General features: G+C 42.9%; 1 protein-coding gene across 8 annotated transcripts in view; it reads left to right on the forward strand.

The window, feature by feature from the left end:
• The window catches only part of bcar1 (BCAR1 scaffold protein, Cas family member), a 257,597-nt gene that overhangs the window by 146,057 nt on the left and 87,551 nt on the right, over positions 1-23,989 (forward strand). The window contains exon 1 of one of the 8 annotated variants that reach the window (XM_069901519.1): positions 6,020-6,120. The exons of 4 other annotated variants lie outside the window; for them this stretch is intronic. In XM_069901519.1, coding sequence (XP_069757620.1) covers positions 6,109-6,120 — 12 coding nt within the window. In that variant the 5' untranslated portion in view covers positions 6,020-6,108. Of the gene's footprint in view, positions 1-6,019; positions 6,121-6,182; positions 6,208-6,227; positions 6,442-19,461; positions 19,525-23,989 lie in introns of those variants that run through there. 3 more of the 8 variants (XM_069901524.1, XM_069901520.1, XM_069901523.1) reach the window with 3 other exon arrangements.

A 23,989-nucleotide genomic window follows, 5' to 3' on the forward strand; every position in this document is an offset into this window, starting at 1 on the left:
ATCTTATTGCCTGCGTTTGCCATCTGAATGGGGATTCCTCCTTAAATTTTGAGAAATCCGCGTTATTCATAGGCATTGCTTCACTTTTATTTTCGTTTATCTTGTATCCCGACACTTCTCCATATTCCTTCAATTTCTTATATAGTTCTTTTATTGATAGTTCTGGTTCTGTTAAGTACACTATCACATCATCCGCAAACAGACTGATTTTATATTCCCTGTCTTTTATTTTTATTCCTTTTATATTATTATCTCTTCTTATCGATTCTGCTAGTGGTTCTATAGCTAGCGCAAACAATAATGGTGATAGTGGGCATCCCTGCCGCGTTGACCTGCTTAAGTTAAATTGCTTTGATACATGTCCATTTACTGTCACTTTCGCTAACGGTCCCTTATATAATGCTTTAATCCAATTAATATACTTCTCCGGTAAACTGAATTTTTGCAATACTTTGAACAAGTAATTCCATTCTACTCTGTCGAAGGCCTTCTCTGCGTCTAAAGCAACTGCTACTGCCGGTGCTTTATTTCCTTCTACTGCATGAATTAAGTTAATAAATTTACAAATATTGTCTGTTGTGCGTCTTTTTTTGATAAATCCAGTTTGGTCTAAATTTACCATTTTCGGTACCTGTTCTGCTAATCTGTTCGCTAATAGTTTAGTTATTATCTTATAATCTGTGTTTAGCAAAGATATTGGTCTATATGACGCCCCCAGAGATGTTCTTGATGGTGGGGAGGGTTTTGCTTGTGATGTTCTAGGCTGTGCCCACTACCTTTTTCAGGCTTTACACTCGAGGGTATTGGTATCCCTATACCAGGGCATTGTTTCTGTGTTCAGCACTCTGTTACACATTTAGTGAAGGAAATTGGCTGGCAGAGGTGCATGACCTGGGATTCTGACCCTTTGTAACATGAGGAGGAAAGCCCACAGAAAATTGCCAGAGAGATGCAAGTTAAATGGGACATTGATATTTTGGTCACGGATAGTTTTTCCATACTTCAGGATTGTCCTCAAGCATCACAAAGATCGCAACAAAGTTGTAACAGTCACTAACCCTTTATTAAGAATAAGGCTTGGGACCATTCAAGACATCAGGATTCATGGGTCCAGCCCATTGCAAGCAGGAGTTCCCAGACCACTGAAGAACAAAACCTCCCCACGACCACCACCCTGCGGGTTTCCCTCACCTTCATGTCAACGGTTTTACATTACGGTGCTGTTCTGAATTGCTTCCTAACAGTGACCTCAGAGCTGTGAGCTCTGGTGAGGGCAACTATCAGGAAGTAGTGCAGATTGGTTCATAGAGGAAATTACTAAAATGTTTTTTTATTTTAACCTGGTTCACTCCAGATTCAGGTTTTGTTCAATTTTATTTTGCAGGTCACTTGATTAAGTTGTAGAGCTGGTCATGGAGTTTATTTTGCATTAGAAAAAGGAAGAAAGTTTTATTTCTAGGCAGCAGTGTTCAGTTTTGATCCTCCTGTTTAAATAGGCAGGCTTAATTGGATATATTGGGTTGAGCAGAGGCTGACCATCTTGAGAGTTTACGAAGAGTGATCCAAAGCTTCAGGACTCTACCCTCTTGGTAAAAGATTTAAAATCCTGAAAGCCTTTACTATGTGAGAAACAGATAGTTAGTTATCTGCTGAATCCTGAATTCTTGAACCATGGGCATTGATTCAAGATAAGGAATCTAACATAAATAAACAGTTGTAATAGAACTTCTAAGCAAAATGCTATGCCAAGTTTGAAAAAATACCTGTGGTCAAACAAAAATGAAATGTTGCCATTTCAAATCAAGAAAATTTCTTGTCTAGAATAATAAATAATCATGAAATTTGATAAATGATACAATGCGGTTTCATGAGTGAAAGCAGATTATTGGATGGACCAATGACCTTTGTGTTTGAGTTGTCTTCCTGATGTTTCCTTTAAATTGCTATTTAAAACTATACAAGACTAAATTTGTGACCATAATCATAACTGATCTTTGTTTAAAAAGATCCTTGGGTACTGCCAGTGCTAGTACTCTCAGTCCCTTTGATTCAGCATCATCAAGTTTTATTTGAGCAGTAAGTTTGTTTATATATTGAAGTTGGAGAAAGGATCCTGTCATTTTGTTTTTTTTCAATAAACTGGCACCTTCTCTTCCCATCCATAAATGAAGTTGGGTGAAGCTTTTATCAGTGCAGAACTCAGTGAAATGGTCCACTGTATCAGGAAATGATAGTCAGGTGAGTTTACAGAGTCATGATTTTCTCTACCAATCTCAGCTGAGTGGAGATGCCGGCTTTAATGATTACAGTCGTTTAAAAAGGAAGATTTTCATTCATATCCTGCCTCTGACCTCTGGATGTCTCTGGGCATTCCCCAGTGTTCTTTTGAAGCCTACTCATTGTTCCAACAAAGGAAATGCTGTAGACCCTTACATTTTGTATGGCCATGATTTATAGTCAGATCATATATTTTAGTGATGTTTGTTGAGGGAGAATATTGGTCATTTGAAGCAGTATGATGAGGTATTTTATATTCACTGGACAGAACAGGTCTGGACCTTGGTCTGGATGATGCCTTTTCACCACAGGTGACACGTGCGCATTTGCCATTTTATTCATCTGGAAACCAAGTCACCCATGTTCTTTAAAAATCTTTTCATCTAATTTATTGGGAACCAACTACAGCCAATAAAAATAATTTTAAAAGCATTCTCAAATTTTAATGAAAGAAACTGAAATGGTTTGACACTAAAACCTGTCTTTGAAAATGGTAAAAACACGATGCTGGAGAAACTCAGCCGGTCAAGCAGTGTCCTTTATATAGCGAAGATAAAGATACAGAACCAACATTTTGGGCTTGAGCCCTTCATCGAGGTAGGAACAAAATGTAGGCAGTTGCCCAAACAAAATGGTTTGGGGGGGAGGGGGATGTTGAAGCTGGTTGAGGAGCACGGTCCCACGGGCAGATAATGGGTGGATGAGGGAGGGAGGGCAGCAACAAGCGCAGGGGGAGGAGGGATGGCTCTGTTAATGGAGAGGGAAGGGGGTGGAGAGCTGGAGAAAGGAGACAAAGGAAAAGGTAGGGGTGTGAGAATGGAGAGTAAGGCTATCAGAAGTCTGAGAAGTCTATGTTAATGCCATCTGGTTAGAGCGCGCCCAGATGGAAAATCAAGTGTTGCTCCTCCAATTTACGGTGTTCTTGGATTGACAGTATAGCATTGGTTTTTTTTTTAATTTCTATTACGGTGTCTGCAGAATTTTGTGATTTACTTTTTTTGAAAATGATCCTCATTTAGTATAAATCTCACGTTAACTGTGCAGTGGATGTGCTAGTTGACAGCATGTCACCAGCAGTCGCTATTGTTTCCAAGTTCACTGCATCTGTTACCAGGAGCCATGGAGTATTGGTGTGGAGGAAGACACCATGAGATGCTGGAACCCAGAGGGAAGAAAAGTATGGCAATTTGGTCTAATCAGTAACCTGACACGCACAGCACAAGGTATTCAGAGAGGTGTTAGAACTCTTTCTCAGTGGCTCAAATTCTGACAGAGCTGGGCCATGTGAGCTGTCCTATTGCACCTTTGATTGGCTTTGCTTGCACGGTGGTTAGGGGCGTTTCTTGCCATTTATAAGAGATGATTAACTGAATCCAAAGATCCAAATTAGTAAAATTAAAAGCATGGCCCATCACAATTGCCCTACATCTCAAGATTTCCCGAAGGTCTGTTGAATCTAATCACAGGCTTTGAAAAGCAATCAGCTTTATTTCAGTGCACGCCATATGAGAAGAAACACTTTGCAAAGCTGCATGGTTGTTGACTGCATCCAAGGTAGAAACACAACCTCAGCAATGGCCTGATGTCCTTTAATTTAGTAAATTTAAAAAACAGTGAGAAGGTCTATATGGTAGAATATGGAGTGAAAATTGGGTCTGGAGGTAGTTGGTTTTTAATTGTGAGGGATAAGAATGAAGAGATAATTGAGAGGAGGGGTGAATATTGCAAAATTGATGAATGACAATGAAAGAAATTGGAAGCAATTGCTTTCAAGGATGAGGGAATCCAAATTCTATTGATGGCTTTTCAAACAAAGTGAATGGTTGAAATTTGCACTGTGGTGCCAGAGGTTATGACGTCAGATACCATTATTGTGTTTAGGACACATAATTAAATATGTCAGTCAGAGAAAAAAGAGGACCTTGTGCTGACCAACAGGATTAGTGCAGAAGGGCAAAACAGTTGGTATTGACCTGGTGGGTTGAAGGACCCGATTCTGTGCTGTTGAACTCGATGACTTGATATGAGGTTAAATGCTGCTGCTTGTCCAATTTGAGTGGTAATGGGTCTGAGATTTCCAGATCAGTGGAGATGTTGCATTTCTTCTCTAAGACTCAGCACATCCCTGAATCAACTTTAGTTGCCTGGCAATCTTTTCCCACGACAGAGATTGGACTATTACATTAGTCTGGTTTTTGACATGTAAGTGACGTGCTCTGCCCAACAGAACCTCTGAGTGCAACTGGAGGAACTCAGTGGGTTGAGCAGTATCAGTGGGGTAGGGTAGAAAGAAAAAAACTGGCAGTGCGACCGGAGCTGTTGTAACAGCCCCCATGGAGAAAGGGAAGCAGAGACACAGCGCTCCCACGGGGTCCAACCACGCAGGCCAACTGCCGTCAGCTCTGTTCAGGCCTTAAACAACCTGTTAAAGGAGTTGACAGTGGTTTTATTTATAAATTCTGTCACCGCGGAGTCTGCCTAAGATTGGTGCTGCCTATGATCAGCAGCGGCCACGAGGGGAAGCAGAGAACAGGGAGAACACCCTCCCATTCGAGAAGAGAAGCAGAGGAGGTGGCCCACGGTATGCGTGGTGACCATGCTTCATATTCTGATGGTATCCATCTCCATTCATTCTCTTTTCACCAGGGACTGTGCAACCCTGTGGCCTCCGGGCAGGTTTCAGTTCGGAGTTCTGAATTCACATCGAGTTACTGTGAACCAGAGATGGTGAGTGTTGGCAAATTGAGGAACCCACGCAGGCTGCAAGCTTCTGCAGACTGTGGTTGAGTGATTCACACCGGGGGGTGGACTGCTGGAGACTAGGTCGAGACTGGCTGAAGTGGTATCAGGTATTGGAACTGGGATGCCAAGGGGTAGGAGGTTCCGATCTGGAGCTCGGGCTGCTGATGCTTTGGACTGGACTCTGTGTGGCTGCAGGGGCTGAGCAGCGCCAGAGAGGAACCCATGGATCCCCTGACTCTGAGGGAATCCCCATTTGCTTCTCTTTGACTGCAAGAGGAGCTTCAGGCAATTTCTACCAATGGCGAATCTGTCTGCTTTACAGCAGTCTAAAGTAAATTGTGTATTATTACATGACAATAAAGGAATCTTGAATTGTCAACGTTTCCTGTCCAAATCTCAGACTTTAGAGTTCCTTCAGCAGATCCCCCCCCCACTTTACTGCAAATGAAGATCTGCACTCTCTTGTATCTCCCGATGTTGGCTCGGTGAGGCTCACTTATCCATGGAGTAAATTTGGAGGACTTTGCCTTGGTGTCATCCTTCCAGTAGGCTGCTGCAGGGACGGGGAGTCCTGATGCCGGCCAAGGGGGGCGGGGGGGGGGGGGGGGGGGGTTACTCCTGCTCGTTAGGCCACGTGGGTAGCGTTTTGGTCCTCTCCGTCAAAGGACCGAAGGGCGTGCTCGCACATTGTAAAACAGGGGCACATCCGAAAGCGTTCCCGAGCCTTTGTGCCGCGTCTGATCCGCACAGCGCCATTCAGTGGCGGAGCCTTCTGACAAGAGTGTTTCAAGTGGAAACTCATTTACATGAAAAGACGGACTGGAACCAATCGTGTTGCAGCCGGAGTCCTTGGGAGGGTGAAGCCTGTGCAAAGTCTAAGATTACCGAACGAGCATTCACTCCCAGGCAGCTCGCTTCAGTATCTCATACCACACAAGTGAGGTCACCCCACTGGATGATGCATTCAATTTAAAGCACGCTGCAGGAGAGCGGTATACAGGAGTTGGGGGGTGGGGGGGGGGGGGTTAAAAAAACTTTCAGGGACTGGGGAATCTGAAGTGGGTCTTCACATCACGCGATCGTTCAACGATGAACTACTTGGTGAGTCTGTGAACCCCGGTGGGTGAAAGCAGAGGCCGGGCTCGGCTGCGCCGTTATCCGAACCGAGTTCCCGGCTGCTCAGCGAAGGTGCGTGGAGAGGGTCTGGTCCCCCCCACCCCGACCGCAGCTGGGTCACAATTCCTCTCATTGTCGAGCCGGACCGAGCGACTCGAGCCGAGCCAGTCTCTCGGCGAATTTGGAAGTCAAGACCGCAGACACCGTGATTGAAGTAAAAGCACAACGCTGGAGAAATTTAGCAGGAACACTGTAGCGAAAATAACGATACATAATCAACGTTGTGGACTCGAACCCTTCATGAAGGTATGAGCAAAATGTTGGCAGGCACCATACCCAACGTTTCGGGCTTGAGCCCTTCAAGGTATGTCTATATTTTGCTCCTCCCTTGATGAAAGACTCGCCCGAAACGTTGGGTATGTATCTTTGCTGTAGAAACGACACTGTTTGACCTGTTGATCTTCTCCAGCGTTGCGTTTTATTTTACTCTCGGGTACTTGGTGTTGGTGTGGGGGGTCTCCAAGAGTTTACAACTTTGCTGTGATCTTGCTCTGAGACTTGTCAGTGACACGATTCCAAGCCCTCGGTTCCCTTGACATCCAAGATTAGCTACGGAGCTGCCCCGACAAGGAAAATAACTGCCCGCCGTAAAAAAAAAGAGAATGGGGTTGTTTCAACTCCCATTGTCGTGGAACCATTGTCAAGTTTGTTCCAACAAGCGAGAAACAAAAGGTGCAGATGCGGGAATCTTGAGCAAACAATGAGCTGCTGGAGGAACTGGGGGGGGGGGGGGGGGTCAGAGTGACAGCATCCAAGGGTAGAAAGGGCCAGTCAGCGTTCCTGGATCCCTGGATCGAGATTTGGCAATAGGGAATCCACAGAGCTGGACGTAGATGCTTCCTGTTCGGTCGGGATCTCGAGTTCGGGGCTTAAAATAATTTGGAAGTTTTGGGGGGGAGAACGGTGGGGGGCGGATTATGGGAGTTGCGAGGTTCCAAAATACCAAACCTCGACAGACCCGTGGGCAGGCAGTCACCCATGAGGGCTGGACGCGGCTGTTGGAGCGGCCGTGTGTATTTCTCTGGTGGAGTGGGATTTGTGCCCCGAAGACATGCAATCCCAGCTCATCCCAGCTGATGAATCACAAAAGACAGGTGTCAGCCCACAGTCGAGGTGATCTGAAGAGAAGGGTGTAATTAAAGACTGTGTGTGTGCTGCCCATATCTTTTTTTGTAACTTTACAAGTTTCCCGAAGTGTACGTTTAATGGGAGCCTTCCTGCGGAAAGGATGTGAGTCTACATTGTAAACAGGTCAAAGGGAAGTAAAACACGAAAGTTTGCAGACACCCTGGTTGAAATAAAACCACGATGCTGGAGAAATCCAGCAGGTCAAACGGTGTCCTTTATTTTCTTCTTTGGCTTGGCTTCGCAGACAAGATTTATGGAGGGGGTAAATGTCCACGTCAGCTGCAGGCTCGTTTGTGGCTGACAAGTCCAATGCGGGACAGGCAGACACGGTTGCAGGGGAAAATTGGTGGGTTGGGGTTGGGTGTTGGGTTTTTCCTCCTTTGTCTTTTGTCAGTGAGGTGGGCTCTGCGGTCTTCTTTAAAGGAGGTTGCTGCCCGCCGAACTGTGAGGCGATATCAGCCCACTGGCGGTGGTCAATGTGGCAGGCACCAAGAGATTTCTTTAGGCAGTCCTTGTACCTCTTCTTTGGTGCACCTCTGTTTCAGTGGCCAGTGGAGAGCTCGCCATAGAACACGATCTTGGGAAGGCGATGGTCCTCCATTCTGGAGACGTGACCTACCCAGCACAGTTGGAGCAAGGATAAAGATGCAGAACCAACGTTTCAGGCTTGAACCCTTCATCATGAACAAAATATGCCCAGACCTTGATGAAGGGCTCACCCCGTATATTTGCTCTATAAAGGACACTGACCGGCTGAGTTTCTCCAACATTTTGTTCTTGCTTTTGTTAGTATGTCTGCCAGAATCGTGGATTGTACGGCGTGCGACTTTAACAGAAAATCTTTTTTGCATCTCCTTGGCTGAGATTTCTTGTCAATTGTCTTCAATCCAAATGACAATTAGCACCTGTACACAGTGTTGTCCTGTTCAACTGTGCAAACAACCATCTAGCCCACATCTGTTCCCCGCAAATGACCACAGAAGTGAAATATTAACAGGAAACATTTGGAAGAGTAACTGACCTGAAATGTTAAAGCCATTCCTCTCTCCACATATGCTATTTGAGCTGTTGAGTGCTTCTAGTGTTTTGTGTTTCTTTTAATTTCAGATTTTTTTGGGACTGAGTTAATGATGAGAGAAGTGGCGTGGCTGGTGGACCTGCTGCCTTCGAGTGCCAGAGACCCAGGTTCAATGCTGGGCTCGGCTGCTGTCTGTGTGGGGACTGCATATTCTCCCTGGGGCTTGGGTTTCCTCCTATATCCCAACTACGTGTGGGTTGGGCTGTTCATTTGGGCCTGGGTGTGGGTAAGTTGATGAGAAGGTGGGGAGATCAGTGTAAATGGGTGTTTGATGGCAAGTACAGACCCAGTGGGATCTGTCATGCGTGCCATGCCAATAAGAAGCACTTGCGTTTATATGAGACTTTCATGACTTGGGGTGAACAAACATGCTTTGTGGACAATGGAACTGTGATCTCTTGCCCAGAAATTAATTTTGGGAACCAATCAGTATGAATCACATGGTCTGTAGCCTACAGTGCTGAAGCAAATGAAATGCTCATCCAGATACTGATGTGTGCTGCAGACCTGGTAGCACGAGACACCATTAGAATAAATGTGGAAGGCAAAACATTGTGGTGAAGCTGCTTCATCTTCTTCTCAGACTGCCCACGGGTGATCAGCCTGAGGTGGTGGAGGGGTGGGGGGCGTGGTTGTGGAGTTGCACATTCCAAGTTGCGTCCAGCATAGAGTGACTGTTTTACCTGTGATCTCTTGCCCCAGTGGTAAGGCATCCAAGGTGGCTAGAAATCATGCTTTATAGCATGGGCTACTACAAGGACTGGCACCTAAACACACCAGCCAAGTGCTGATCAGAGGAACCAAATTTTGAATAATAAGAGGTATGAGCTTAGTGTGGAAAAGGAAGGTGAAGGGCAGATTAGGGCATAAGAGGCCCAGAGGTTTATTCCTGTTTTAATTTTTTCTTTCTTATTATGCCCCAACACATTCGGATCACATATCTGTTTGACTCCTTCACTCTCCAATTTCCTGCATTTCCCCTCTGAAAACTTGTTTCCTTCTGTCCATCAATTTCCTCCTTTCAGCCACTCAACGCACCTTTACTTTTCCCTTCTCCTCAGACCCCATCTACCATGTCCCTCTCAGTTCCCTCCTCTCACCCCCTCCACCACAACTTTCCTTCAGAACCTTCAGTCTCCTCTCATCCTTTTCAGAACCATTCCCTGGAGGCTCCCCCACCCACTACACACACCTTCCCATCCTGGTTCTAATGGCAACATCTCCTTGGTTTGTGGCCCTAGACGCACTGACAGAAGGACTTGAGAAATAATGGTGTTTATAGTGAGGTGGGGATTGGAGTTGCCATAGTGCATTTGATATTAAATGAGAGGATGAATTTGCTGTAAATTGGGAAATGTGACAGCTAATTTACATGCGGCAGATTTCAGATTTATTGTCAGAGTACATACATGACTTCACATACAACCCTGAAATTCTTTTTCCTGCAGGCGAGTGGAAGTGCAAAATAAAACTGTACTCAATGTACACATGTAAACAAATAAAGAAATGTAAACAAACTGAAATACAGAGAAGAAAAATAATCAAGTGTAAAAGTAAGAGACCATAAATGTGTCTCTGATTGAGTTTGTGGTTGAGGAGTCTGATGGTGGAGGGGGAGCAGCTGTTCCTGAACCTGGTGGTGCAAGTCTATTCCTATACCTCTTTCACTATGGTAGCAGCAAGAACAGAGCATGTGTTAGGTGGTGTGGATCCTTGATGATTGTTGCTTGATAGTGTGAAGAGTTTTACCTTGATGTCTTGGGCTGCGCCCACTACCTTTTGCAGGGCTTGACACTCAGGAGTATTGCTGTCCCCATACCAGGCCAGTCAGCATACTTTCTTCTACACATCTGTAGAAATTTGCCAGGGTTTCTGGTGTCAAACTCCTTCTTTCTTCACAATGTCATTAATGTGTTGGGTCCAGGAAAGATCCACGATAGTGACTCCCAATAACTTAAATTTGCTCACCCTCTTCACACTTGATCATACACCTCTGGTTTTCTCTTCCTGAAGTCAACATTGTGACATTGATGTGAGGTGGTTGTTATGGACCATTCAGCCCAGTTTTCAATCTCCCTCCTCTATGCTGACTCATCACCCCTTTTTGTACAACCCATTCCAACAAACACACAGATTACTGGTGGTGTTGGTTGAGGGAAATATATTGGCCTGGCCAAATATTGATCATGGCTGAGTTTTCCATTACAGTAGATCTAAGAGCAGTGAAAACCAGTGGCTCCTTTGTATTTTCTAACCTGGTTTGGATGAGTGAAATAGGTATACAGGGAGAGAAAAACCAGGTCCTTGTTGATTTGAATAGTGGCATAGGAGTTAGTACTGCTGTCTCTGAGCTGCAGTGACCTAGGTTCAGGAGAATAAGCTGCAGCATTACAGGGAAAATGATGAGAGGGGGATTGGCAATTATGGAATTTACACTGGGATTTGGCATAGACCCAAGAAGCTGAATGGCCTCGTAGGTGATCTATTTTGGAATGAACAGAAAGATGGGTTTTAATAAACCTTGATGCACCTTTTGAAATAGTAGTGTAGACTGGACACCAGATAGCACATTCCATTCTCTCAAGTATAGAAAACTGAGAGATGATTCATTTGAGACATTTGAAATTGTAGAGGAGCAAGAGAATTGATAGAAAATGATTATTTCCTGCAGGGGAAATCCAAAGTAAAGGGAAACAATCTTAAAGTGACAGTTAGTCTATTGGGCAGTAGAATCAGGAAGCCGCTTTGTATAAAAGGTCATGGAAATGTAGCATTTCTGCCAATAAATGGTAGTGGCCACTGAGCCTCATTGAAATTAAGTCAGTGATTGTTGGGAAAGGATTTCAAAGGATGTCGAGCAAGGTTTAATATGTGTAGATGCAATTGGGGGAATCGGACTTGTCAGCCACAAACGAGCCTGCAGCTGACGTGGACATTTACCCCCTCCATAAATCTTCGTCCGCGAAGCCAAGCCAAAGAATTGGAGGAACAATCAGTCTTGAATGTGGACGAGCTCATTCAGTGGTTGTTCCTAATTCTAACTGTATATTTCTAATGGAGCCAAAAGCTGGGTGAAGTATTTAACAGCTTTCAGTCTTTGTGCCTCTGTCCTACATTTAAACTTGATAATTAACCCTCACTGGTGCAAGAGGCATTTCTGAACCAAGGATCCACTCAGTGATGCGTAATTCTGCAATAGCTTCCTGAACACATCGGGAGCGGTCGTGATTGATGCGACCCATTCCTCATGTTTGCCACCTATGTTATTTCTGTGACTTATCTTAAATTTAGCAGTCCAACAGGCCACAGTGCCCACTGGTCTTCGCTATGATTCAGATGATGGATGCTGAGGCCCCACCCCTGGATTGCACTGACTGTCTTTTGATAACTTGCTGTGGTCAAAATGGCAAACATTTTTTTTGAAGAAAGAAACATCAGTTTGAGATGCCATGGCGTAAAACTGTGAAACTGGATGTGCTGAGTACCCAGCCTCTCATCTCGGCGCGAAGTGAACTCCTGCCTGGGATTCATTGCTGGGTCATGCAGCACCAGGAGAACGGATGCATTCTTGACTGGCAGTGCGCTGGTGCAGAAGTCTTTGACGTGCTGCACCACCACACAGTGCAGTTGGCTGGCGCCTCTCTGTAGAGTTGCCTTAGTATTTGAGTTGCAACTAATGTTATTCCAGTACTTAATAATCTGTTTGCAAACATAAAGTAAATCTTTCTTGGGGTGTGAACACAAATGATTAACCAGTTTGAATGAACTTCAGGTGGACCTTAACTGTGGTCCTTCCCCACAAGCCCATACAGTAAGTGGGAATGACTTTATTTGCAATATTTTAAGCAATTTTAGATTAAAATGCTATTCCTTGCACTCCAGGATGCATTCCCTTTCTACCATAACCCCCACCCCCTCTCTACCCACTGGTCCCAGAAGGCCTCCAGTGAGTGAGGCTTGGGCACCTGCTTACATTTTGCTTATACATTGATGAAGGGGCTCGGGCCCGAAATGTTGGTTATAAAGTACATGCTGAGTTTATCCTCACAGTTCGGCGGGCAGCAACCTCCTTTGAAGAAGACCGCAGAGCCCACCTCACTGACAGAAGGCAAAGGAGGAAAAACCCAACACCCAACCCCAACCAACCAATTTTCCCCTGCAGCCGCTGCAACCGTGTCTGCCTGTCCCGCATCGGACTTGTCAGCCACAAACGAGCCTGCAGCAGACGTGGACATTACCCCTCCATAAACCTTCGTCCGCGAAGCCAAGCCAAAGAGAAGAGATGTTTTAGTATACCTATAGCATTGACACCAAGAATCAAATTGGTAATAGGGCTTTTATTGCTTTGCCTCTGACACCCTTAGGATATTGCTTTTCTCTTGAGATGAATTGGAGCAACTTGGGAGCAACAGCCTTTGAGCAATTCAGAATTTCAAATAAATTACACAGCAGCTTGTGGTTTTGTAGGCTTACAGTACTGCGCCCCAGGCTGTTTAAGAATACATGCTGGATGCCAAACCCTACCTTGCTTGATAGCAAGTTGCAAACTTCAACATGCCCAACATCACCAGGTACAAGTTGGGGCAGATTTTTATGTTCACTGTAGGAAGAAGTAACTGTACTTCTTAACTGCGCAGACATTCATGAACCCTTACCAAATTTAGTAAACTCTGGCTGAAGTGACCTCGCTATTTAATGCAAAGGACCCACATATTGTGTCTACTACTTTTAGTCTTTTGACCTTAAAGTCGAGAGACTCTGATCAAAGATAGATTAGCCACAGTCTTATTCAATATATATGTATTTTTCTAAATGTGAAGAAATATGAAATAACCCCGTGCTTTGGCTTGACTCATCTTTAAATAAAAGATCAAAACTTGTAGAGATTAGATAATTTTTGTATCATTAAGCAACATTTCAAAATACTAGAAATCTCAAAGAAGCTATTTTTATTTCTAGTTTCTGTGTAACTGTGATTACTGTGGCCTCTGGTACCGACTGGGGTAGCCATAACAAAAGTGATTAGTGCTCTGGGGAACAAAATTAATATTTTTTTTGTGGTAGAACCTTGATGTAACCCTGAAGAGATGCTGTCCTTTTGGAACCCACTGGCTGTAGTTTGAACCAATTTCATTCTTTTATGAAATTGATCAACTTGTTTTCTTTTAAACAGTGTGTTTCATGTTACTTAATGAGAACATCAAATCGTAGCACATTTATCAATTTGAGGTTTGTCATGATTATGGGTGTCGAGTCATAATATTTAGGATGATGTACATATGTACAGCATCTTTATTGTGTGATTAAACAAGATGGATTTACTGTTACATAATTGAGACTAAAACAGCAGAAATTCAGTGGGATGAATGGCCTCGTTGCAAAATGCTGCATGATAGATATTGTCCCTGCATGAATCTGTTTAAGGGTTGGATCTCAAAGACTTGCCAATTTTTCTTTAACAAACTCCTAACCCTCTTCTCTGATTTAGAAATTGTCTCTGGGCAATTCAGTGAGAAGGCCTCTACTTCTGCTGTCCCTATCCCACCCCACCCCCCCCTCAACGATGACAGTTTCATTTTCAAGATGATCATTTACTGATGCACTCTTGAATTTCTTATTCCTAAGGGTGCATGGAGCAGAACCTCTTGCTTTTGATGGATCAATTACAAGTGAGTGAGACTGATGTGGAAGTGGGTGAATGGATTATTGCAAAGAGGGGAAGAACTTTCAAGCATTTGAAAGCTGTGGAGTGAGCTGCTTAAACTGGCATGCAGTTGTGCAATGTCAGACTGTTACTGAGAGCTTCTGAGTAAAAGGGATGGAATGTGTCCAGATTCCATTCAGTAAGTCAGTAGATCTTGGATGCTTCAGAATGAGTTTGGTTTGAATTCCTCATAAGGGCTTAAATCTACTACTGTGATTAAAGATACGAGTTGTCAACAAGACCATATCTCCATAAACTGTGGAAAAAAATTTAGTCCAAGGGAATTACACAAAGGCTAATTTTAAGTTCTTTTTATTTGATTGGGATTTGGGAGAAGATGATGCCTGGAATTCATATTACTGCATCATTTTTGACAGTCTTGTTACAGGGGACCAGGCAAACATAAAACAGCCCTGATTTGACTATGGGTCAGCAGGGCTAGATTCCCACAAGTATAGGTCAGCAGAACACAGACAGAGTGACTCACAATCCAAAATTCTTACAATAATGGCCCAGTTGAGAATATTGTTCAAATGGAAATGATGGGTTGAAAGAACAAATGGGAAAATTGATTGTTTTCAGCCATTGATTTGTTGAAGTTCAAGCAGAGGTTCAGGAAAATTCTATGTAATTATTGAGTCATGATTATATGTCACTCATTGCCCAATTAATTCTTTCTCTGTCTGTCACATCCTGGATCTGCTGCTCATGACCACCACACTGCTGGTTTTCTCCCCTTCTTAGCAGGAACACTGCGTTTTGAATTCTGCGTGAAGAAGTAAGCTGAAGGAGCAGTGTTATGATGGATTTACTGATAATTTTTTTATTGCTTTGCTGGTGATGAGAGCTTAGAGGATTCAGCCTTGCCCTCAGTGTTTTTCCCAAGGTTTCATTAAAAACATACAGTTTTTCAAATTCCTGACCTGTCAATCCATGCACTGAGAGGTTCGGTTTGCACAATAACGTATTTGTGGTCCATTAGCTCTTTTTGAAATGCAACTATATTTTCTGGTAGGAAATGCTCCATTTGGCTCCCTCTGGTATACAGATGATATATTCCCCCCAAAACTGAGGACCATGGCACATTTAAGGGGGAAAGAGATAAAGAGAGGGCATGGACTGAAATCATTAATTTTTACAATTTTTTTAATATAGTCCATAGGAATGAAATCTGGTAGAAACCAACTAAATTTGACTGCTTCACAGAGTCTTAAGGTGGCCGTAAGTGTAAAAAAAAAGGTTGAGAATGGCTGGGCTGGAGTATAGAATATTGGGTGATGATTCAAGACCCTAATCTGTTTCTAACCCCTAATCCATTCTAATCTGTTCACCCCCCCCCTCCCCCCCCCCAAAATCGAATGCATCTTGTGGAGCAGAAAATAGAACAGCAAAGGAACAGGCCCTTCGGCCACATGTCTATGCCAAATATGTTGCCTAAATTAATACCTATTGCTCTATTCTCTGCATACTTGCATATTCATATATCTATCCAGAATCCTTTAAAATGTGACTATTGTATCTGCTTCCATCACAATTTTTGGCAGCCTGGTCCAGGTAGCTACCTCTCTGTAAAAAAAAAGATCTTGAAACTTCTGCTGTCCTCCACCCACCCCCCCCCCCAACCATTGTAAATGCATACCCTGTAGCATTAGATGGAATAGGTTAGATACATAGATGATATTCCTCTGTCAGCCATGTCTAGGAGTGGGTTCCAAGTCTCAAAATAAGGGGTTGGTCAACCAGGACAGAGATGAGACAGAGGATGGTGAATCTTGAAATTTTCTACTCACTGAGGTGTGAACCTCTGTTGTTGAGTCTATTAAGACAGAGACGGATTGAGCTTTAAATGATTGAGGAGTCCAGCAATATTGTGTTAGTGCAAAGACAAATGATCAGCCATGATTGTAATTGAATGGCAGATTTGACTTGAAAGGCCAAATGAGCCACTTCTACTTCAATTTTTCATGTTCGGCATGATCATTAATAAATGTTGTCTTAGCGATGCTGCTTGGAGAGAGAGAAGAGGAGACCTTTGTTTGACTGCCCCCATGTCAGTACAGCACCCCTTTGGTTCATTCATTCTGAGATCATGTGCTCAAGCATCTATGTGGGACTTAGACATACAACCGTGAGCTGCCACTTAATCAGTCAATAGAAAATAATGGGGCAAGGGATGGAGGAGTGGAGGCCCAAATTTGGGGGGAAAATTAGAAGCCTGTCTGGTAAACTGTTCCATGCTTAGTCCTCACTGATGTGTTTTATTGAGTACATTCTTGGTCTCTATCTGGCCCTGTGATTAGGCTGGTATCCAGTTAATATGGAACACTACAGCACAGTACAGTCCCTTCAGCCCTTGATGCTGTTCCGACCCATATAATTCCTTAAAAAGTAAGTACTAAACTCTCCATACCCTAAAACCCTCTATTTTTCTTCCATCCTTGTGTCTGTCTAAATGTCTCTTAAATGCCCCTACTCTTTCAGCCTCCACCACAACTGGCAAGGCATTCCAGGCACCCACAACTCTCTGCATCTTTTAAAAAAAAACTTATTCCTGATGTCTCCCCTGAACTTCCCTCCCTTCACTTTGTACATATGTCCTCTGGTGTTTGCTGTTCCTGCCCTGGGAAACAGGTACTGGCTGTCCATCCTCTCTATTAAGTCTCCTCTCATCCTTCCACGGTCCAAAGAAAATAATCCCATCTCTGCTAACCTTGCTTCATAGGCTTATTTTCCAATCCAGTTAACATCCTGGTAAATCTCTGCACCCTCTCCATAGTTTCCACATCCTTCCTGTAATGAGGTGACCAGAACTGAACACAATACTCTCAAAGTGGTCTCTCCAGAGAGTTGTAGAGATGGCATTTTGATTCTTGAACTCAATCCCCCTATTAAAGAAGCCCAGTATCCCATAGGCCTTCTTAACTAGCCTATGTGGTGACCTTGAGGGATCTATGGATTTGGACCCTAAGATCCCTCTGTTCATCCATATTCTTGGAACCAACCATTAACCCAGTACTCAGCCTTCTGGTTTGTGTTTCCAAAATGCATCACCTCACACTTATCTGGATTGAACTTCATCTGCCATTTACTGGTAAGTAAGTTGAATGTTAACCTGAGTCATCAACAATGGACCCAACTTATTTTTGGGTGGCCACATTCTAAAGCTAAACATTCCACATTGAGTGATGGAAAAGAGCTGCTCATCAGCAGAGTTTTTTTTATGTTGACCAGAAACATACCCCCGGGCATTGTTTGTTTTTTCAAAAGCAAAATTATATTTTTCTGTTCCTGGTGGATTTGGTTTCCTGTTATTCATCCAGGATCCCAACAAAGTGCTGGTGTGCAAAACAGGAGTCTCGCCACAATTATCCAGTGGCTTGCTTCTGGTTGATGTGGACAGGGTCCTGGTTTTTAAGGCTCAAGTGAAAGTGTACAATTTAAAAAGTTCAACTCTTGACTTGCCCTGATGTTGATGCCCTGAAACTTTGGCTGTAAATTACTCCTTTTCATCAATTTGCCTACAATTCAGCTACATAGAGAGTAACTTGTTTTTTTTTCTAAATTGAGAGTATTATTGCGTTGTTTGGCTTTCTCCTAATGGTGCAACTATGTATTGCATCTTATATAGCAATCTTGTACTGCACAATCCACTGATAAAGTGACAGTGACCTTTGACCTTTTATTCGTATACACCTTGTCTTAGAAGTTTTGCTGGGTTGACTATCAGTGAGGTATTCTTTTCTTTGGCTTGGCTTCGCGGACGAAGATTTATGGAGCGGTCAGCTGCAGGCTCGTTTGTGGCTGACAAGTCCGATACGGGACAGGCAGATACGGTTGCAGCGGTTGCAAGGGAAGATTGGTTGGTTGGGTGTTGGGTTTTTCCTCCTTTGTCTTTTGTCAGTGAGGTGGGCTCTGCGGTCTTCTTCAAAGGAGATTGCTGCCCGCCGAACTGTGAGGCGCAAAATGCACGGTTTGAGGTGATATCAGCCCACTGGCGGTGGTCAATGTGGCAGGCACCAAGAGATTTCTTCAGGCAGTCCTTGTACCTCTTCTTTGGTGCACCTCTGTCACGGTGGCCAGTGGAGAGCTCGCCATTTAACACGATCTTGGGAAGGCGATGGTCCTCCATTCTGGAGACGTGACCTACCCAGCGCAGTTGGATCTTCAGCAGCGTGGATTCGATGCTGTCGGCCTCTGCCATCTCGAGTACTTCGATGTTAGGGATGAAGTCGCTCCAATGAATGTTGAGGATGGAGCGGAGACAACGCTGGTGGAAGCGTTCTGGGAGCCGTGGGTGATGCCGGTAGAGGACCCATGATTCGGAGCCGAACAGGAGTGTGGGTATGACAACGGCTCTGTATAAGCTAATCTTTGTGAGGTTTTTCAGTTGGTTGTTTTTCCAGACTCTTTTGTGTAGTCTTCCAAAGGCGCTATTTGCCTTGGCGAGTCTGTTGTCTATCTCATATTACTGCGTAAAACACCCCAGTCGCTCCAAGGTTCAAGAAGTCACACATAAAACTTAAAAATCAGCACAGATTACGGTTTACATTTTGTTAAGGAATATAATCCAAAGAACATTGCCAACTCTGAATGTTGCAAAATGTGTAGATCCTCTTCCATTTCCTTTTGGAGTTTTTGCTACAAGACCTGGGCATCATGCATTGGCCCTACGTTTTCAGTGCTAAAGTGAGTGTTTTTTTAGGATTTGATGAAAGAAGTGCGGTGAGCCAGGCCACAGATGTTAGCCTCCTGCAACATAAGAAGTATCGAACTCAAAAGCACCTGTAGTTCAGCTCCAACTAATGCTTCAGCTTGTCTTCTGCTTTTGCTGTTCCTTGGATATGAAAGGTACAAAGCCAGACAAGCAGCATCATGCATCGAGCCTTCTTGATATAGTTCAACCTGATTCCTAGCCAAACAAAACGTGTTTGGCTCTGCTCTAAAATCCTGTCTATTATTTTGTGTGCAAGGCTTTGCTATAACTCAGCAATCTGATTCACTTTATGAAGGAGTCAGCGACCAAAATGTGATGCACGTATTTGTTAACTTTTATTGCGCAAGTGTTGGGACAGGAAGATAAGAAATTGAGGGAGGAAAACTTTTATGGTGGATAAAGCTAAGAATTTGTTATAATTCTTAACTTGAAAAAGCACACATCCTCCCAAACTGTGTCATCACGGTCTGCCTGGCAATCCAGTGTCTAGGTAAATACGTTAGCATGTCGAGTTCATGGTGACTGTCTTATTTTCCAAGATTAGGATTGTTTGAGAACATTTTATCTTTGCCGACGGAGCAAGCTGGTAGAATCCTCAATTAGACGGCTGGGTATGAGGCAAATTTGTTCGGTATCTCTTTCCAGGTGCTTCCAACATAAATCGGGAATTCAGGAAAGCTTGTTGAAAGGAACGTAGTTGCTGGTGTAAGTATTCGCAGTTATACTCTGCTCGTGTTTCATATTAAATAATTCTCACCTCCTGAGCCTTGGTTTGAGGCCTTCTTTGAATACTGACATTTGGATCCGCTGGTGGGAGTACAATTCCTCTACCGTTTCCTGCTGCTGGTGTGGCTGTTCAACCTTTCCTGTGCATTATCCTGTTGAACCTGGAGGGGGTATGTGCCTGTGCAGGAAAGCAGGGTCACTTCATATAGTTTAGACTAGCTTCTAAGCCTTGAATTCTTTTTCTGTCTGACTGCTGAATTTTTCTCCCCCCCCCCACCCCCGTCTTTCAAATCCTTTTTCCTCCCAATGGCAAGCCAATAATAATTCAACCCTTTCGCTGCCTATTACTTGCAACTCTTTCAGCAACATGCAATCCATTTCTTCCATGTAATTGTAGCGATGCAATTCAGAGCAAATTCTGCCCAAGTTGTCAACTTCTCTGACATGCTCAGCAGACAAAACCTTGCTTTACTCAGAGCTGAGTATTCACCAATCCATCCTTGTACCTGTTATATTGGAAAGACTGCCTGTAGTTTTTCCCAGGATATGGGAGTCGATAACTTTTGAGGGGGGGGGCTAGGGGAGGTAGATTTAAAGTGAGAGGAAAAAGAGTTAAAGGGGACTCAAAGTGTAAACTGAAGGATGGTGGAAATATGGAATGTGCTGCCAGATTAAGTGGCAGAGAATGGGTACAATTACAATGTTTGAAAGACACTTAGATGGGGACATGGATTGGAATGATTTTGGTGGATATAGGCCAAATACAGGCAAATGGGACTAGCTAAGGTAGGCAAATGGCCTGTTTCTGTGCTGTATAACTGTATGATTGCTAACTCTTCTCTATACTGCAAGACTTGTGTCAACACTGACACAGGTAGTGAGTGTCTGTGACTTATAGGATCATAGGGATCCCACAGCTTTGTCTGACATCCACACATATAGTTACTGGCAAACAATCAGTGGCAGGCAGCTTGACTAGTCTCCTCCCCATGTCCGTGTTCCTGTGCCTGTGATCATCGTAGCAGCCCAAAGGGAGGAAAGGTGTTAAGTTCCTGCCTCGTCTACTGGTTCAGTGGCATGTTATGCTTTACTTGGACTTACTGAATGAAGCATCAGAAGAACTGGGCCTACCTGAAGTGTTTACAAGTAGGGCTTGTCCACATGAGCTGCAGAATGGAGGGATTAATAGATTAGGTTCTGAAGAGAGAGAGAGGGAAAAGTGCATGTGTGTGTCCTCATTGTGTAAATCCTGCAGCAGAGAATTGATGTCCAGGGAAGAATATGATCTCATTTCATCAGAGACTCCTGCTGACAGTTAAGGCAAAGCAAGCTGGGACAGACTATACAATTACAGCGTCCAGACATTCCGATCAGTTGATTAGGGAGGAGAAGAAAATGTTATTGCTGGAGTAAGTGCTGTTGGAATTGCAGTCACAGTCACAAGGGGTAATGCTGGAGATTAACAAAGTGAGATTAGCAATTGCTGATCATGCAATAAAGATGAGATTTCTCCTGCAATGACACTCCTAACTGTGCTTGCTGCTTGATCCTATGGAGATTTATGGCCTGGCTGGAGAGATTCAGTGGGAAGAGATAGAAAGGCAGAGTGTTGAGCCAAAGCTGGACTGCAGCTGTGATGCATGAATTAGCTGGTTGGGTGGGGGTCAGGAATGGTGACTCAATTTTCTCTTTCAGAGGATGTGCCAACACATTGCTTTCTACTAAGAAAGATCAGACAGACCCTTACGATCAAGTATCTCAGCATTAAAAGTCAGGAAGCCATATTATGGTGGTTAAAACTTTGATTCGGCCACTTTTGCAATATTGTGTGGTGATCTGGCTGCCATATTACAGAAAGGATGTGGAGGTGAATTTACCTGTAACTTTAGTTGGAAAAGTATTAATTGTATTAAGATGAATATATTCCCAAAAATACAATATCTTTTCCAAACATTACCTATTTTACTATCTCAAAATTTTTTTTCAAGAATTGAATAAACATGTAAGTAAATTTCTCTGGAAAGCTAAAATGTCAAGAGAAGTTAACGTGGGAGGTCTACAGCTTCCTAATTTTAAAAAAAAAATCATCGAGTGGTGCAAATGAGATTTCTTGCTGGTTTTTTTTTGAAAGTGAAAAATTTGCATGGGTTAATATAGAATTGGATAAAACAGGAGAAAGTAAAGCAGAAGAATTTAAATACAAGTGTAAATCAAGATTGATGGTTGGTGATAAGGATACACCATTATTGAAACATCTGATTAAAATTTGAATTAAATAAATGATGATATTGATGTAAGAGGGTCTATAACCACCTAAAATGCTTTTGATTCAAAATCCTCATATCTTTTTCAAAGGATAATCAATTTTTGAATATTTGATTTCATAAGGGGATTACAAATGTTTAAGATTGTTATGAAAGGGGTCAATTAATGTCATTTGAGCAATCGAGGCATAAATATGGTATTTTCAATTAAGAGCATATTTGAGGGATAAGTTAGGACCAACCATGTTGTTGCACAGTTGTACTGAAGTAGAACTTTTTAATTAGGAGAAGAATTGTTAAAAAGTTTACTTCTTTGATATACTCATTATTACAAGTAGGAACTCCCAAATGAGGACTTCACAAGTCTAGAGAGAGGTGGGAATTTTGTATTTGATGAACAAATATGGGCAGATTTGTGTAGGGATTGTATCAATGTAATTCAATATTTTTAAAAAATATCAGTTACATCTTACACCACAGAAATTGAATAGATTGAAATCAGATTTATTGGATCATTGTTTTAGGTGTGGTGAAGATGTAGGAACTTTTTTTGCATTCAACTTGGTCTTGTTCCTAATGTAAAGCCCTTTTGAGAAGATCTACGGAATTTTTTTGGGACAAGTTACAAGAATTGTTTTTCTGCAAAGTCCAGATTTATTTTTATTAGGGAATATCGAAGGAACAAGACCTAAATTAAAATTATCAGTATTATCAATTGGAATTTGTTAAACTAGCATTTGTGGTGGTGAGGAAATGTATTGCAGTTTACTTGGAAATCTGATATATCTTTGGGTATGCCAAGGTGGCATGCAGAAATTCAAAGTTGGAGCCCAGTGGAAAAAATGACATATAGCTTGAGAAATTAATATGCTGTGCTTTTGTTTTGCAAATTTGGTGCCTGTATACTCAAATATTAGAATTAAATTTGTCACAATGTCCTTTCTATGCCTCTATATCTCTCGACCCACGAGATTCTCCTCTGAGTGGTAATGAAGATTTTTTTTTAATTTATTTGTGTTAGACAACACCTCTCTGTGCAATCCAAAAATTTTCTCTTTTCTTTTTTTGCTTCTATAGGTGTATTATACCTTTGTATACATTTTTTTGAGGGAGAGGATTTTGGGATGGGGTGAAAACCATCAAGTATGTAACTTTCAATTTGCTGTTTTGAAACTTGTGTTATTATAGTAATTTTGACTACTGCACATATGGAAAATTTTAAATAAAATATTCAAAAAAAATTGGGGGGAGGTGCAGATGTGGTTCACCAGGAGGTTGGCTGGATTGGAGACGATGAGCTATTTAGGAAAGGTTAGACAAGCTTGGATTTTTTTTTTCCTTGGAGCGTCAGAGGTTGAGGGGTTACTTGTTAAAAGTTTATAAAATAATGAGAAGCTTAGATAGTGTAGACAATTGTTTTTTTTCCCCTGGAGGGCATAGGCTTAAGGTGAAAGAAGGAAGGTTTAAAGGAGATTTGCAAAGCTAGTTTGTTTTCACACAGAGTGAAATGCGATGCCAGGGAAAGTATTGGAAGCAGATTTGATAGCAACATTTAGGAATCTTACTCATCGAATGCTTTGCCTCTTTTGCACCCGATTCATCGAGGACTCACTGGCAACGGGACCACCAGGGTCTCACTTTTGAACACAGTCTTGTCATTATCTGATAGCTTTACACCAAAGGTTATATTTTTCTCTTCCTTTAACTAATGTCCTAGGAATTCTGAAGGACCAAGAAAGAATAATAGTTCATAGCAAGAGAGGTGCGCAGAATAGGCCCTCTGTCGCAAACCATCTGCATCGAACATGATGCCAAATGAAACTAAATCTCTTCTGTTTATCGAAATAGTTGGTTAATATCTATTTAATTTAATTCTACCCAGCACTGTCCCTGGACTCCCTGAGGCATCCTCGTCCTGTAGAAGTGCGCTGGGCTGGTAGCATCACTGTATCTAATAAACCAATTCAGAAATGGTCATTTTCATCACCCATCTCATTCTGTGCTCTGGTTGGCTCCAGATGGTTCTGTCATTGAGCCTGGACCTTGAATATCCCTGGGGCAAGCACTTGGAGAAGGGAGGCAGCCCCTTTACTGGTGGATGCATCACATCTTGTGTGCATGGTTGGATACTCAGTATGCTCTCCCGCTCCAACCTGTCTATCCACCTGCAAGTAAATTGA

Source organism: Narcine bancroftii, chromosome 10, assembly GCF_036971445.1.
Source record: "Narcine bancroftii isolate sNarBan1 chromosome 10, sNarBan1.hap1, whole genome shotgun sequence".
NCBI classification, from domain to species: Eukaryota; Metazoa; Chordata; class Chondrichthyes; order Torpediniformes; family Narcinidae; genus Narcine; species Narcine bancroftii.